Source organism: Bombina bombina, chromosome 5, assembly GCF_027579735.1.
Source record: "Bombina bombina isolate aBomBom1 chromosome 5, aBomBom1.pri, whole genome shotgun sequence".
Taxonomy (NCBI): domain Eukaryota; kingdom Metazoa; phylum Chordata; class Amphibia; order Anura; family Bombinatoridae; genus Bombina; species Bombina bombina.
In genome coordinates this window covers 1000152638-1000171018 of record NC_069503.1, presented here as the reverse complement: position 1 = coordinate 1000171018, position 18381 = coordinate 1000152638, and the positions used below count along the sequence as shown (strand labels likewise).

At 36.9% G+C, this 18381-nt stretch overlaps 1 protein-coding gene across 1 annotated transcript in view; it reads right to left on the bottom strand.

The window, feature by feature from the left end:
• LAPTM4B (lysosomal protein transmembrane 4 beta) overlaps positions 1 to 18381 on the bottom strand; it is a 94081-nt gene that overhangs the window by 8896 nt on the left and 66804 nt on the right. Inside the window, exon 8 of the mRNA XM_053715914.1 lies at positions 13127 to 13222. Within this exon, the coding sequence (XP_053571889.1) occupies positions 13127 to 13222 (96 nt within the window). The remainder of the gene's footprint in view (positions 1 to 13126; positions 13223 to 18381) is intronic.

Sequence of the window (18381 nt, the reverse complement as noted above, 5' to 3'; positions counted from 1 at the left end):
CCCAAGACCAACCTCCCACCCCTTCCAGATCCCTTAGCTGTTTATTTAGAACTTTCAAAACTTTTTTTTTGTTGCTTTTTACAGCTTTATTTTTCTGCAGTGTAGCGGTTCCCTCCCGCTCCCGCCCCGTGCACGCACCCGCCCGCCGCCCCCCATGCATGCGTGCGCTCCCGTGCGCACTCCCGTCTGTCCCGCCCCCGATCCCGCCCCCCTCCTCTCCACTCGGTATATCGATGGCCGCCCACCCGCCTCCCAGACTTGCTCCCACCCACCAACGATATCGGCCACCGATGTCCGGTGTAGAGAGGGCCACAGAGTGGCTCTCTCTGCATCAGATGGCCAAGGGGGGTTATTGCAGGATGCCTCGATATCAAGGCATCACTGCAATAACTGGAAAGCAGCTGGAAGCGAGCAGGATCGCTTCCAGCTGCTTTCCAGACCAAGGACGTACGCCACACGTCCTCGGTCATTAACTGTATTTTTTTTGAGGACGTGTGGCGTACGTCCTTGGTCATTAAGGTGTTAACTAGGTACAATAGCTATTAAATAGTTATTAACTAACACTACACTATCATTAAATAAATTATTCCTATTTAAAACTAAATACTTACCTGTAAAATAAACCCTAAGATAGCTACAATGTAATTAATAATAACATTGTAGCTATTTTAGGATTTATATTTATTTTACAGGTAACTTTGTATTTATTTTAGCTAGTTAGAATAGTTAACTATTTAATAACTACCTAGCTAAAAGAAATACAAAATTACCTGTAAAATAAATCCTAACCTAAGTTACAATTAAACCTAACACTACACTATAATTAAATTAATTAAATAAATTACCTACAAATAACTACAATTAAATTCAATTAAATAAACTAACTAAAGTACAAAAAATAAAAAAAGCTAAGTTACAAAAAATAAAAAAAATAAGTTACAACTATTTCAAAAATATTACAAAAATTTTAAGCTACTTACACCTAATCTAAGCCCCCTAATAAAATAACAAAGCCCCCCAAAATAAAAAAATTCCCTACCCTATTCTACATTAAAAAGTTACCAGCTCTATTACCTTACCAGCCCTTAAAAGGGCCTTTTGCGGGGCATGCACCAAAGAAAACAGCTCTTTTGCCTGTAAAATAAAAATACAACCCCCCAACATTGAAACCCACCACCAACATACCCCTACTCTAACCCAAACCCCCCTTAAATAAACCTAACACTACCCCCCTGAAGATCATCCTACATTTAGCCGTCTTCAGCCAGCCGACCACCGTTGGTACTGAAGAAGAGATTCGGAGCGGCAGAAGTCATCATCCAAGGGGCGCTGAAGAAGTCTTCCATCCGATTGAAGTCATCATCCAAGGGGCGCTGAAGAGGTCTTCCATCCAATTGAAGTCTTCATCCAAGCGGCGTCTTCAATCTTCATCCATCCGGAGCGGAGCCATCTTCAGACAAGCCGACGCGGAGCCATCCTCTTCTTCCCGATGACTAACGATGAATGACGGTACCTTTAAGTGACGTCATCCAAGATGGCGTCTCTTCAATTCCGATTGGCCAATCAGATTGAAGTTCAATCCGATTGGCTAGTCCAATCAGCCAATAAGATTGAGCTCACATTCTATTGGCTGATCGGAACAGCCAATAGAATGCGAGCTCAATCTGATTGGCTGATTGGATCAGCCAATCGGATTGAACTTCAATCTGATTGGCTGATTCAATCAGCCAATCAGATTTTTCCTACCTTAATTCCAATTGGCTGATAGAATCCTATCAGCCAATCGGAATTGAAGGGACGCCATCTTGGATGACGTACCCTTAAAGGAACCTTCATTCGTTGTTAGTCATCGGGAAGAAGAGGATGGCTCCGCATCGGCTCGTCTGAAGATGGCTCCGCTCCGCTCCGCTCCGGATGGATGAAGATTGAAGACGCCGCTTGGATGAAGACTTCAATCGGATGGAAGACCTCTTCAGCGCCCCTTGGATGATGACTTCAATCGGATGGAAGACTTCTTCAGCGTCCGTTGGATGATGACTTCTGGCTGAAGATGGCAAAAGGTAGGATGATCTTCAGGGGGGTAGTGTTAGGTTTATTTAAGGGGGGTTTGGGTTAGAGTAGGGGTATGTGGGTGGTGGGTTTTAATGTTGGGGGGGTTGTATTTTTATTTTACAGGCAAAAGAGTTGTTTTCTTTGGGGCATGCCCCGCAAAAGGCCCTTTTAAGGGCTGGTAAGGTAATAGAGCTGGTAACTTTTTAATGTAGAATAGGGTAGGGAATTTTTTTATTTTGGGGGCTTTGTTATTTTATTAACCCCTAAACCGCCGCTCCCGGTTTTTTTTATTTTTTGTAACTTAGCTTTTTTTATTTTTTGTACTTTAGTTAGTTTATTTAATTGTATTTAATTGTAGTTATTTGTAGCTAATTTATTTAATTAATTTAATGATAGTGTAGTGTTTAATTGTAACTTAGGTTAGGATTTATTTTACAGGTAATTTTGTATTTATTTTAGCTAGGTAGTTATTAAATAGTTAACTATTTAATAACTATTCTAACTAGCTAAAATAAATACAGTTACCTGTAAAATAAATATAAATCCTAAAATAGCTACAATGTAATTATTAATTACATTGTAGCTATCTTAGGGTTTATTTTACAGGTAAGTATTTAGTTTTAAATAGAAATAATTTATTTAATGATAGTGTAGTGTTAGGTGTAATTGTAACTTAGGTTAGTTTTTATTTTACAGGTAAATTTCTCTTTATTTTAACTAGGTAGCTATTAAATAGTTAATAACTATTTAATAGCTATTGTACCTAGTTAAAATAAATTGAAAGTTGCCTGTAAAATAAAAATAAATCCTAGGATAGCTACAATATAATTATTATTTATATTGTAGCTATATTAGGGTTTATTTTAAAGGTAAGTATTTAGTTTTAAATAGGATTAATTTAGTTAATAAGAGAAATATTATTTAGATTTATTTAATTAATATTTAAGTTAGGGGGTGTTAGGGTTAGTGTTAGACTTAGGTTTAGGGGTTAATAATTTTATTACAGTGGCGGCGGTGTAGGGGGGGCAGGATAGGGGTTAATAAATTTATTATAGGTGGCAATGGTGTAGGGGGGCAGATTAGGGGTTAATAAGTTTGATATAGGTTTCGGCGGGGTCCGGGAGCGGCGGTTTAGGGGTTAAACTATTCATTTAGTTGCGGCGGGGTCCGGGATCGGCAGGATAGGGGTTAATAACTTTATTATAGGTGGTGGCGGTATAGGGGGGGCAGGATAGTTGTTACTAGGTATAATGTAGGTGTCCGGGAGCGGCGGTTTAGGGGTTAATACATTTATAAGAGTTGCAGCGGGCTCTAGGAGCGGAGGTTTAGGGGTTAATAACTTTATTTAGTTGCGGGGGGCTCCAGGTGGGGCCGGTATAGAGGGTAGAACAGTATAGTTAGTGTGGGTGCTTAGTGACAGCTTGTCAATAAAGCTGTCAAAAAGCCGAAGAGCAGCGAGATCGGATGAGTGATAACTATCACAGTCCACTGCTCATCTCCCCATACTTGGTGCGCGGCTTTTTGACAGCTTTATTGATAACTTTGGCGAGATTTTTCAGGTCCGCGGCGGCGATGGTAGGCGAGCTTAGGCGGGCGTATTGGGCCGGCGAAGGCAGGTAAAGTAGATGGCTTGATAACTAGAGGCCAGTATGTGTATGATAGCTGAAGATAAGGAGCAGAGAAGGCAGTATGTCAGTGTTGGCACAAATCTTCCACTATTTTCAAGACAGCCCAGAGTATTTTGCTGAGGTAATTATAGAAGTTTCTTTAGCCCAACAAACTATGTCGTTGGTTAGTAGAGAGGATCCCCCAGTGGACAACATGGAGGAAGGGTCCAAAGCAAAGATACTGCTTGTTACTCGGAAAGGTGTGGTCGGCCTCCTGGAGTGTAATAGTGGCTTAACTTGTACTCAGTTTGAGGAGGGAAACATTGTTAAACATGGAGTGGTGAGGAGTGACATAGGAAGGACTTAGGGCCAGATTACAAGTGGTGTGCTATCGTCAGCACGAAGATTGTAAACGCGGTCGCGAGATTGCAGTGATCTTTACTCTCAAATCCATATTACAAGTAGAGTGCTATTTTAATTACCGCAAATTAGTTTGTACTAACTCGTGGTTATTTACGCTCCCCTTATTTTCTATGGGTGGCTCGTATTACAAGTTGAAAGTAAATGCGATCGCTCTAACACAATCGCATTTAATGCTCAAACTTTTTACGCAACCTGAAAGGTCACATAAAGAGTTTGGCCGGAGGAAACAATTGAACTAAACTACTCTATTAACCCCTAAACCGCCACACCCCCACAGCACAAACTACACCACTACTTTATTAACCCCTAGACCACCACACCCTCACACCGCAAAATACCCCTAACTCTATTAACCCCTAAACACCACACCCCACATCACAAGCTACCCCACTACTCTATGAACCCCTCAAATTCAAATCAGCCAATTGAAAAAGCTTTCATTCTATTGGCTGATTTGAATTAGAAAATCAGCCAATAGGAATGCAAGGATACCCCTATATAACGGGGGTACCTCGCATTCAAAATTCAGTGTGCAACTGATGACCACATGAAGAGGACATCGGCGGGGGAAGATGGGAAGATGGATGAAGATAGAAGACTAAATATGGTGTATGATTTAGTTTAAGATAAGCGCCAAGTTGTTATCCTTTAGCTCTAATCTTCCCTATGATTACCACTTTATAGTACAAACAAATAAATCATCAAAGTTTGGGAGTGCTAAAAAAGCTTAAAGGATGATATGGAGATGATGATTTTTATACGTATATTTATTACTACTTGATGATCTTAAAACATATATTAAATCAAACATACATAAAAACAATGATAAGAACAAGATAATTTTACGAGTTGGATGACAGAATATTTAAAATATAAATTGATGTGTGACTATATACTTAAGTCTGGGACGTCTCCCTTGTATTAAAAACACTTTGCAAAGGTTAATATCTAGCCTCTCATTTATCTTAAACTTTGTATCTAATATTTGACAATATAATGACTTCTTATTCAGACAGGTTAATCAAATACTTTGTATATCACCTTAATCCACATTATAAAGACATCTTGAAATATAGTATTTCTTAAAAAAGATATCATCAAGACTGATCTTCTAAAAGGAAATGTTCATAAAAATGCTTAAGTGTTTAAAAAGTTCTTTTTTGCTTGTGTAGCAATATGTAAAGTTCCAGTTTAAAAGTTTATATAATCCGATATTTTGTTCTTAGAGGGATATGTAGAAATGTTGATTTGTAACTTTGTAACACTTCTGTTTTTTTGCAATTTGTAACAAGTGTTTGTAATAAGCTTACCGGGTCTTCTGACACCTGCTGTGTCTGGCGATTTTTCTGTGTATCTTACCAGGAAGATAATTAGACCTTTTCTCTCTCCAATCTTGTACGATACAAGATTTAGCTGTGAGCTTGATTCTTTGGAGCCTATTTTGATCTGTATGGCTCCGGTGGTGCAATATTTTCTGTTCAGGTTTTCCTTGACTGTCAGTTCTGGCAGCAAGCTTTAGATTAAGGTATAAACTTGCGCTACACGCTCCGGCGTGTTTGACGGCTCCTCCGATAGTCAGTGTACAAACGGCAATTTGTTTTTGGCTTCTTTTCTTCTTCTATTCTATTCATCCGTCTTGATAAAGCCTACCGGCGAAACACGTAGACGCAACCTACCACAGCTCAAATATCCCCAAATATCCCCTGCAAGATCTCAATGAATACTTGAGTACAGGGGAAGAAGAAAAGAAGCCAAAAACAAACGGCCGTTTGTACACGGACTATCGGAGGAGCCGTCAAACACGCCGGAGTGTGTAGCGCAAGTTTATACCTTAATCTAAAGCTTGCTGCCAGAACTGACAGTCAAGGAAAACCTGAACAGAAAATATTGCACCACCGGAACCATACAGATCAAAATAGGCTCCAAAGAATCAAGCTCACAGCTAAATCTTGTATCGTACAAGATTGGAGAGAGAAAAGGTCTAATTATCTTCCTGGTAAGATACACAGAAAAATCGCCAGACACAGCAGGTGTCAGAAGACCCGGTAAGCTTATTACAAACACTTGTTACAAATTGCAAAAAAACAGAAGTGTTACAAAGTTACAAATCAACATTTCTACATATCCCTCTAAGAACAAAATATCGGATTATATAAACTTTTAAACTGGAACTTTACATATTGCTACACAAGCAAAAAAGAACTTTTTAAACACTTAAGCATTTTTATGAACATTTCCTTTTAGAAGATCAGTCTTGATGATATCTTTTTTAAGAAATACTATATTTCAAGATGTCTTTATAATGTGGATTAAGGTGATATACAAAGTATTTGATTAACCTGTCTGAATAAGAAGTCATTATATTGTCAAATATTAGATACAAAGTTTAAGATAAATGAGAGGCTAGATATTAACCTTTGAAAAGTGTTTTTAATACAAGGGAGACGTCCCAGACTTAAGTATATAGTCACACATCAATTTATATTTTAAATATTCTGTCATCCAACTCGTAAAATTATCTTGTTCTTATCATTGTTTTTATGTATGTTTGATTTAATATATGTTTTAAGATCATCAAGTAGTAATAAATATACGTATAAAAATCATCATCTCCATATCATCCTTTAAGCTTTTTTAGCGCTCCCAAACTTTGATGATTTATTTGAAGATAGAAGACTGCCATGGGATGAAGAAGAGGATTACGGCCAGGATGAAGAGATGTAGATGGAGCGTCGCCGTCCGGATTCAACTTTGGTGAGTACCATCTATAGGATTTAGTGTTAGGATTTTTTTTTTTTTTTTTTTTTTTACATTAGTTTTTTTTTGTTATTAGTTTGGGCTGAAAAAGAGCTAAATGCCCTTCTAAGGGCAAAGCCCAGCTAAATTCCCTTTTCGGAGCAACTTTTTTCAGATAGCCTTTTTGGGGGGGGGGCTATTTGTAGAATAGTGTGGGGAATTTTTTTCTAAGAAAAACAGCTAAGTCACTTTTAGCAGAATGCCCTACAAGAAGCTGTTTTAAGTGCTATTGCTATAGTTTAGTGTTAGTATAGTTTTTTTTATTTTGGAGTGTTTTTTTTTTTTTTTAAGTGGGATTTTAGAATAGCCATAACTGTTTTTTATTTTTTGTAAAAAAAAAATCCTGTAATTGTAGCTTTTTGTCTCCCCCCCCCCCCCCCCCTGTAATGTTATGTTATTTTATTTTTCAGGTACGGTAAGTTTTTTTTTTGTATGGTTAGGTTTTTTTTTAAGGTAAGGTTAGGTTTTTTGGGTGTAACTTAGGGGGTGTTAGTTTAGGGGGTTTAGATGTTAGTGGGTATTTTGCGAAGTAGGGGGAGTGGTGGTTTACAGGTCAAAAAAGATGAAGGGAGTTGGAGGTGGGGTATGTGGTGGGTTAGGGGTTAATAGAGTAGAGGAGACTTTGAAGTGAGCTATTTTGTGGGTTAGGGTTAAAGGGACATTCAACCCCAAAATTGTTATTGTTTAAAAGATAGATAATCTCTTCCCCAGTTTTGCACAGCCAAAATAATTATATTAATATACTTTTTACCTGTGTGATTACCTTGTATCTAAGCCTCTTTTGACAGCCCCCTGATCACATGACTTTATTTATTATCTATTGACTTGCATTTAAGCCAATAAGTGCAGTGTCATGCACAACTCCATGGGAGAAAGAACAATGTCATCTTTATGGCCTACATGAACTAGCACTCCCCTGTTGTGAAAAGCTAATTAAAAAAAACATGTGATAAGAGGCTTTTTGCAGTGGCTTAGAAACAGGCAGGCAATTTAGATGTTCTAAAGTATATTAATATAACAATGTTGGTTGTGCAAGGCTGGGGAATGGGTAGTAAAAGTGTTATCTATCTTTTAAAACAAGAACAATTTTGGTGTATACTGTCCCTTTAGTAGAGTGGGTGGTACTTTTGGTGGGCGATTTGGGTTAGCGTACCAGTCTGGGTTTTAGTTTTTTCCCCACACTTTTCTCTTTCCATTGAAGGCTATGGAGGAGTAAGTTACCACAGTTGTTGTGATTGTAACTTTGGCTCTTTGCGCATGTCGGGTTAGGCTTCAAGCTGTGAGCTTCGTTCTTCCAATCAAAACCTCATAGTCCCTGCAGAAACTCACTTCTACTTATTACTGTGTAGGGAGCACACACTCCATAGTGGACATCACCTGCGCGTGAGGGATAACCCTTGGCTTATGCTGCTCTGAAGGATCAGGAAATTGGAATTAGGCTGTGCTCAGAGTGAATCACACAAGGGATGCCAAAAAGCTTACTTCTAGCACAGTTAACGCTTAAGCGGGAGCTTTAAATAGCGCTCCACTAGTAATCTGGCAATAAGCAAGTCCAGTGAAACAATCTTTAAAAACCTTGGGAGACAGACAAAATCATAAAATGATGTATACCGTCTCTGTCACCTTGCTTGGCAAAAATTTAGCCTTATCGGAAGACAGCAAATATATGTGAATTTCTTGTGATACATTTATTAAGCACTAGATATTTCCAGACAGATTTTTTATTTTCTAAAAGAGAATTACATTTCCAGTAAGGGTAGGTCATACAGACCAGATTACGTCAGCTTCATAGTACGTTTTTACTTGAGCATTATACAGCTAATCAATGGATGCTTTATTTTGGTCTTAAGATGTGACTTTTTGAGAGCTGGATCTGACAATGTTCAAGACAATAAAAAAACAATGATGAAGATAATGAGAACCAAATGTTTAATATTATGTCTAATTATACTGTATAATGAAAGCATGAATTGGCCTATTTTACTGAGCATTACATCTTTGACTTATGAATTCTTCATGAAAGAAGTAATTAGTATATTTTTTCCATACTCTGTACAAACAAATTTTGTTTTATTTATGTATTTTTTTTATTATTTTTTATAGGAAAAGTTTTCATCTTATTGTTCCAAAAAAGAGCAAATCTTACATTGAGTAGAAGATATTTTTATAGTTTGTGATGGTCTATGCAGTAGTTCAAACCCTCAGTGGTCTTGTACTAATGACAAATTGCTAGGGGTAAAATAATAGCAGGTTGGTGTAATTAGCAAACATCACTCAGCTTTTTATGACCTTTTAGTTAGTAACAGTATTTATCACTTGGGTGTCAGATACCATCCCAGGAACATTCAGTCAAACTATAGTCCAACAGGAGATGGGATATAACAGTTAAAGGGACACTGTACCCATGAAATTTTAAGCAACTTTCTAATTTACTCCTATTATCACATTTTCTTCATTCTCTTGGTATCTTTATTTGAAATGCACAAATGTAAGTTTACATGCCGGCCCATTTTTGGTGAACAACCTGGGTTGTCCTTGCTGATTAGTGAATAAATTCATCCACCAATAAAAAAGTGCTGTCCAGAGTACTGAAACAAAAAAACATTTAGGGGCCGATTTATGTAGGTGCGAGCGGACATGATCCGATATAGCATACGCTGTCAGCATTTATCATTGCTAACAGGGGGTGTCAATCAGCCTGATCCTATTCGATTGGGATGATTGCTGTCCGCCACCTCATAGGTGGCGGACGAGTTAAGGAGTTAAGGAGCAGTGGTCTTAGCGGAGTGGGTCAGAAGCAGCATCCCCTGCTTCATAAATCGACTCCTTAGACTGAGCCAGAGGATTTGCACTTATACATCTCTCCTGTACAAATATGGTGGCAGGTTTTCTGTGCAGCAACACCTTTCCTCAATTGTAAGGGAATACACATGATGTAGGTGGAATCTCTACCCATTAGGTCCACCTATAAAAACACTACTATTGGCTGTGTGGCTAGATGGGCTACATAGCGATGTGAGACCCATCTCAGCAGAGACCTTGTCAGTTATGTGCCTGAATAAGTATATGTAAAATAAATTCTACACATAATTAAACATTTTAAATAACAAGCTCAGACTGTAACAGTCAATCACATAGATACTGCGTACACTAGAATGACTAATCACCTAGACATTTGTTTCTCAGAATGAATATACATCTATTTATCAAATGTTAACACTGAAATATAATCGATAAAGGAAATATATATTTATTATTATTATTTTTGCAAAAATGAATATAAAACATTTTTTCAGAATCAATGAATCAATGAATATTGTCAACATACATTAATTATTTTTTATCAAACAAGTCATCCCTAGTATATACCTAAATCACTGTAACCTCAGAGGATGTGACGGATCTTAGAATAGCATCTAGGTAGGAGTGACTTAAATATGTAATTAAAAAAAAAAATTCTAAGGGCAAATAAATATATTTCTATTTTAAGAAATGATGTTCTATTAAGGAAATGTTTTTCCTAAATTAGAATATAAACTATTTGAAGACTTTTTAGGGAAAATATTTTCTACTATTTGCATAATAATATTTTATAATCACCAATCTAAATACGCTGGTAGAAAGTTACTGCTAACATACAGTGTTTGCTAGGGTTACGAAGTGTTCAGTATTTAATGTGAATGTCATTTTTGAACTATGTGTCCAGTAAAATGTATGTAAAAAATGTACATTTATCAGACTGTCTTGGATCCGAGGTGTAGGTAAGTAACTGACAGGGGCGCCTAAATCCACAATGGGCATTTAACTGATTTGCAAGCTATAAGGCCTGATATGTCCAATTTGAGAATATGGCTATGAAGAGCTGCAAGGCAACAGGGCCTGATCATTGTCCCAGTTACTTTTTCCCTTCAGTCACTCAGTATTATTATTGAGGACAGCTGGAAACCACAATTTGGGCTCCATTTATGACCGCTGCCCCTTAACCTGTACGCCAACTTTTAGGTGGCGGATTGAAACCATCCAGATCCATACGATCGGGATGATTGACAGCCCCTGCTATCAGTCAATTGGCCGCCAGTGAGCTGGGGGTGGAATTGCACAAGCATTTCACCAGATATGCTTGTGCAATGATAAATGTGGACAGTGTATGCTGTCGGCATATAGCGATGTCAAGAGGACATGATATGCTATAGCAAATCATGTCCGCTCAACATATGATAAATCAACCCATATGCATGAACTGTGCAAACTAGACATATCCGTTCATTTTCGAATGCTAAAATTAAGACATTGGGGCTGATTTATCATCGGTCTGTCCGACATAATCCGCTCAGCAGATCATGTGCGAAGACAGACATCGATGAATGCCGACAGCAAATAGGGGCATTAAGCTCTATTCGGAGCTTTATAATTCGACCATATTTTCTCTATTTTCTTACATTTGTCAGAAATATAGTAAAGAAACAATCCCTTTAATGAATTAACAAACAAATCCATGCAACAAAAATAATTGTGTTTCAATCAAGCAGTTAACACTGTTACTACAATGAGTGGTAGTGCAAGGTAATACTATGGGGCCGATTTATTAAGCTGCGTATGCTGCTCATTCCGTGCGAGCCTTCCGGCTTGCCAGAATCAGGAGTTAAAAAGCAGCGGTCATAAGACAGGGAGCGGCATTGCACAAGCATTTCACAAGAAATGGTTGTGCAATGATAAATGCCTGACAGCGTATGCTACAACAAATCATGTCTGCCCGCCATTTGTTAAATCTACCCCTGTAACTTTATTTCAGTATAAGCTGCTGTCCAATTTGGGTGGCAAAAGGTTCAACCAAATCTATTTTTTGTCTGTGCACATGACTAAACATCAAGAGCTAGATTATGGATGGTGCACAATCGTTTGCTTGAGAAGGACAAACGCAATTGCGAGATTGCGGTATTTTTTCCACTGAACTCTGTATTACAAGTGGTGTTTAATTTACCACAAGTTCGTGCGTTCATATTCAAATTGGTGAGTACCAACTTTTGGAGTTTAGCTGTAGGGTTTTATGTGGGTGGTTTTTTTTGTTTTACTATAGGTTTTTTTTTCTTTCTTTTCTCAAAAGAGCTTAATCACTGATGCCCTTTTCAGGCCATTTTTTAGGACAGGTTTTTTTTTTTTTTTTGTTTGTTTTTTTTTACAAAAGAGCTTAATCACTGATGCCCTTTTTAGGATATTTTATTTTATAGGAAAGGGTTTTTAAGGTGTAGTAGTAGGTTTAAGTTTAGTGTTTTTTTTAGAGGGGCTATTTTAAGGGGACTTAAGTTTTAGAATAGGGCTTATACTGGTTGGTTTTTTTATGTTTAGTACTGTTTTTCCCCCCGTAATGCTAGTGTGTTAGTGTGTTAACTTCTAGCAATGTTAATGCTCGAGCGGGAGTGGTAATTACCGCTCCACTAGTAATCTAGCCCCAAGTAGGCAAAAACAATAATGAAGCTAGGCCTCTAAAGAGAGGAAAAATCATAATGAAAAATAAAACTTTTGCAGCGTGTAGTTCTGATGAAAGAGGTTGTGTCAAATCAAATCTCATGTTTCAATAAAACATTTAAATGCATTTATATTTAAGCATTTCACTTCAAATGTCATTAAAAGTGTTTCAAATCTATATGGCTTGAAAAAAAAATAGTTGTAAAATTAAATATTTTGAAATATTAGAACTCAGCGCAAATAAAGGATATTGACCAAAAAAAAAAAAAAACGAGATTAGTAATGTGGGCTAGGACTTTTTTTTTTTATCTTTTTGAGTTTTTTTGTAACTTTAATCTAGCTACTTACTGTAAAAAATATGTTAATAAAATAATTTTTAGTTTAGCTTAGGAATGCCATCAGACAATATTTTACTTTCATGGTAGTCTGTTTTCTTACGTTTTGGGCAATTATTACCTGTTGTGTGTTACGGCTGGAGCTCTTCCTAAGTTTGAAGGAAACATTTTTTGGAAACATATGGCCAATGTAAATCAATAGCACAAGCTTTAGTTTCTGGGTGGTGTCACATAATTAAATATGTAAATTACTATGATTTACATTTTTTTCAGCAAAGGGGGCAACCAAAGTTTCCCCATATTTCCAATACACTGTCCTGTTTTGTTTTACAATATATACAGTAACTTTCTACAAGGTTTCTAGATAATTTATTTAGTGTACTTTCATTTGTTCCCTGTATTATCATTTCACTGTCATTTAGAGGAATGATAAGACCGTGTACTCACTGTTGTATCATTAGTAGTTACGTAGACCAGGACATCTGATGAGTTTCTGTTGTTGATATAACGGTAACAGTTCCACACACAGCTAATCAGGTAAGCCTAGATAGAGATTCATAAAACAATATCACTTCAATATGCAATTTCATTAACATATCAACCCCACAACAACATTTTACTGACACTAGTAGTCCAAGACCAATTCGTTTTTATATCACATTAATTTTTTTTTTTTTTATCTGGCTAAAGGCACATTAACCCCTTCACTATCGGGAATTTCAGAGAAAATATTGCCCAAAATACCAGAGAAACCATTTAAACAGAAACAGAGCCTTTGCATTTGTTATTTACCTATAAAAACAATATATATTTTAAAGTTATTTTAAAGGTATTGATCTAGGCCCATTTTGGTATTTTTGATGCCACTACTTGGCCACCAAATTAGGGTATATACATTATATTTCACCAAAACAATAATGTTACTGATGAGCAATGAAAATGGTTGATTGTGATTGTGGTGCAAATAGCTCATCTGCAGCATGCCAATGGTTATCAAACAATAGAATCATGGCTTAAATGCTGGTATACGCTATGGGGTAGATTTATTTAGCTGTGAATGCAGCTGTTTCCGCGTGAGACTTCAGGCTCGCCGGAAACATAAGTTAAGAAGCAGCGGTCTTAAGACCACTGCTCCTTTACTCATCCACCACCTGTGAGGCGGCGGCAGCAATCATCCTGATTGGATACGAATGGCAGCAAATCTGCATTGTGCAAGCATTTCACAAGGAATGCTTGTGCAATGATAAATACTGACAGTGTTGGCGGACATGATCCACTACAGCAGATCATGTCCGCCCGCATCTTAATAAATCGCCCCCTAAGAGTTTAATGTCCCTTTTCAATTAAAAAAAAATGCAGTAAGCTTACATTCCTGCTTTTTCAAATAAAGATACCAAGAGAACAAAGAAAAATGAATAATAGGAGTAAATTAGAAAGTTGCTTAAAATTGCATGCTCTATCTGAATCATGAAAGAAAAAATTTGGGTTCAGTGTCCCTTCAAAGGGATATGAAACCCCAAATTTTTCTTTCATGATTCAGATAGAGCAATTTGGGTTCAGTTTAGTTGAATACTAAATTACATTGCAGTATGGCAGCTTGTCTAGAATCATCTTTGACCAGTCAACACACTGCATATGTTAACCAGGCTGCACAAAAAGTTACTGAGAGAACTGCTAAATTATTTTTTCAAAGTTAACTAATAACTTTTATTTTGTTTCTCCATATCATATTATTCGCTGTAGGGTTAGGTTTAGGGATTAGGATTTAGAGTTAAATTAAGTTTAAGGGTTACAGTTTAAAATAAGGGTTAGGTTTATGGATTATAGTTTAGTGCTAGAGTTTGGAGCTAGGGTTTAGTGTTTAGATTTATGTTTATAGTTATTATAATGGTTATTGTAATTTTAACATAGTTATATTAGGTTAGGGTTTAGCTAGGGATTATGATGTTAGGTTTAGGGTTAAATGTTTAGAGTTAGCATTAGGTTTAGGGGTTATGGTTTAGATTTAGGGTTCTGTTTATAGATAATAATTTAGAGTTAGGATTGAAAGATAGTTTTATAGTTTACAGGTGAGCGTTTAGAGTTAGGGTTTATGATGTTAGATTTAGGGTTAAATGCTTCGAGTTAGCATTAGGTTTAGGGGTTATGGTTTAGAGTTAGGGTTCTGTTTATGGATAATGATTTAGAGTTAGGATTGAAAGCTAGAGTTTAGTGTTTAGATTTTGGGTTAGGAGTTTAGAGGAGTTTAGAGTTAGGGTTAGGTTTAGTGATAGGGTTTAGCGGTTAGTGTTTAGGGTTAGAGGATATGATTTGAATTAAGGTTAGGAGTAAAGTTTATGGTTAGGGTTAGGCTTAGGGGTTATAGTTTTAAATTAGATTTAGTGTTAATGTTAGGTTTAGGGTTTATGTATTAGAGATATAGTTTAGAGTTAGGTTTAGGGGTTATGGACTAGAGATATAGTTTAGAGTTAGGTTTAGGGGTTATGGATTAGAGATATAGGCCTCTATTTATCAAGGTCTCTCAGACCTGAACCGACAGTGCGGATCAGGTCCGACAGACCTCGCTGAATACGGCGAGCAATACGTTCGCCGTATTAAGCATTGCACCAGCAGCTCTTGTGTGCTGCTGGTGCAACGCCGCCCCCTGCAGACTCGCGGCCAATGGGCCGCCAGCAGGGGGGTGTCAATCAAACCAATCGTACTCGGCCATTCGGAGCTTGATAAATATGCCCCATAGTTTAGAGTTAGGTTTAGGGGTTATGGACTAGAGATATAGTTTAGAGTTAGGTTTAGGGGCTATGGACTAGAGATATAGTTTAGAGTTAGGTTTAGGGGTTATGGATTAGAGATATACTTTAGAGTTAGGTTTAGGGGTTATGTATTAGAGATATAGTTTAGAGTTAGGTTTAGGGGTTATGGATTAGAGATATACTTTAGAGTTAGGTTTAGGGGTTATGTATTAGAGATATAGTTTAGAGTTAGGTTTAGGGGTTATGGACTAGAGATATAGTTTAGAGTTAGGTTTAGGGGTTATGGATTAGAGATATAGTTTAGAGTTAGGTTTAGGGGTTATGGATTAGAGATATAGTTTAGAGTTAGGTTTAGGGGTTATGGGTTAGAGATATAGGTTAGAGTTAGGTTTAGGGGATATGGATTAGAGATATAGTTTAGAGTTAAGTTTAGGGGTTATGGATTAGAGATATAATTTAGAGTTAGGTTTAGGGGTTATGGATTAGAGATATAGTTTAGAGTTAGGTTTAGGGGTTATGGACTAGATATATAGTTTAGAGTTAGGTTTAGGGGTTATGGACTAGAGATATACTTTAGAGTTAGGTTTAGGGGTTATGGATTAGAGATATAGTTTAGAGTTAGGTTTAGGGATTATGGATTAGAGATATAGGTTAGAGTTAGGTTTAGGGGTTATGGATTAGAGATATAGTTTAGAGTTAGGTTTAGGGGTTATGGATTAGAGATATAGGTTAGAGTTAGGTTTAGGGGTTATGGATTAGAGATATAGTTTAGAGTTAAGTTTAGGGGTTATGGATTAGAGATATAGTTTAGAGTTAGGTTTAGGGGTTATGGACTAGAGATATAGTTTAGAGTTAGGTTTACGGGTTATGGACTAGAGATATAGTTTAGAGTTAGGTTTACGGGTTATGGACTAGAGATATAGTTTAGAGTTAGGTTTAGGGGTTATGGATTAGAGATATAGTTTAGAGTTAAGTTTAGGGGTTATGGATTAGAGATATAGTTTAGAGTTAGGTTTAGGGGTTATGGATTAGAGATATAGTTTTGTGTTAGGTTTAGGGGTTATGGATTAGAGATATAGTTTAGAGTTAGGTTTAGGGGTTAGGGTTTAGAGGTAGGGTTGTCTTTAGGGATTAGAGGATAGGGATGGGGCAGGTGTTAGTGTAAGCAACTTTACCAGCTGCATTACTAGTAGCTTTGGGGTTTAACATGACTTTTTAAACATTTAACACAATTAACAAAATATAATCTCTGCTTCCTATTGTTATCCAGGTTCACTCTACATTCTTGCTCTGAATCGAGCACATTTTGGCTTGCTTGTTTGGCTAGTTTAGCTGTTTTGTCAATTTATAGACATTTTTCTCTAACATCCTTTCACAAGTCATTATTCCCTTTATATCCCATAAAATTGACTGTTCCAATAAATTATTCTTAAATTTCCCAAAGATGCACATGTCTGCCAGTGATTTTAGTATATTGATTTATTTGTCCTTCTGGGTCATAATGTCTAGAGAAAAGTTGTTTCTTAAAATGTAATTTAATCAAACCAGAATAAATGATTATAAAACATAAAGTTGTTGTACATGTTCGTTATTTCAAATAATTAAATAGAGTATATTCTTTTAAAGAGACATAATTCTAAACACATATGAAAGTAAAGAAATTGAACGTTAAAATATTTTTTAATGGTAAAAGTTACATTAAAGGTTACATTGCTTTTGAATTTAGCAGGAAATGCATGTTTGTGCATAACTATTTAGCCAAGTAAAATGTTCCTTATTGTGTGATAGTTTATTCAGGAAAGAAAACAATTTGTATGTTTTGAAAACACTCTCATTTAGATGCCAAAAAGTCATGTTATTTAATGATTATCCCTTTGTCTAAATGATTATTAGCTTTGAAATATTAGCATTATATATAGCAGCTGAAAAAAGATTTAGCTTTTTTTGTAACTCGGCAGCTAAATCAATTAAATCTTTATGTAATTAAATAAATAATTAAATCATGGCAAAAAGGTTATCTTAGTTGTCTATGGGGTACATTTAACATAGTGCAAGCGGACATGATACGATGTAGCGTATCATGTCCGCTGCACATCGATAAATGCCAACAGCATATGCTGTCGGCATTTATCATTGCACCAGCAGTTCTTGTGAATTTCCACGGCTTCTTGCTGAATGAAGGTTCCTTTAAATGACGTCATCCAAGATGGCGTCCCTTCAATTCCGATTGGCTGATTGGCTGATGGAATTCTATCAGCCAATCGGAATTAAGGTAGAAAAAATCCTATTGGCTGATGCAATCAGCCAATAGGATTGAACTGGCATTGATAGATTGGAACAGCCAATAGAATGCCAGCTCAATCCTATTGGCTGATTGAAGATTTTTTCTACCTTAATTCCGATTGGCTGATAGAAATCTATCAGCCAATCGGAATTGAAAGGACGCCATCTTGGATGACGTAATTTAAAGGAATCTTCATTCAGCGAGAAGCCGTGGAAAGAAGAGGATGCTCTGCGTCAGATGTCTTGAAGATGGACCCGCTCTGCGCCGGATGGATGAAGACAGAAGATGCCGTCTGGATGAAGACTTCTGCCCATCTGGAGGACCACTTCTGCCCAGTTGGATGAAGACTTCTGACCATCTGCCCGGTTGGGTGTAGACGTCTCCCGGTAAGGTGATCTTCAAGGGGTTAGTGTTAGGTTTTTTAAAGGGGGGATTGGGTGGGTTTTAGAGTAGGGTTGGTTGTGTGGGTGGTGGGTTTTAATGTTGGGGGGTATTTGTACTTCTTTTACAGGTAAAAGAGCTGATTGGGACAATGCCCCGCAAAAGGCCCTTTTATGGGCTATTTGTAATTTAGTGTAGGGTAGGGGGTTTTTTATTTTGGGGGGCTTTTTTTAATTTGTTAGGGGGATTAGAGTATGTGTAATTAGTTTAAAAATCTTGTAATTTGT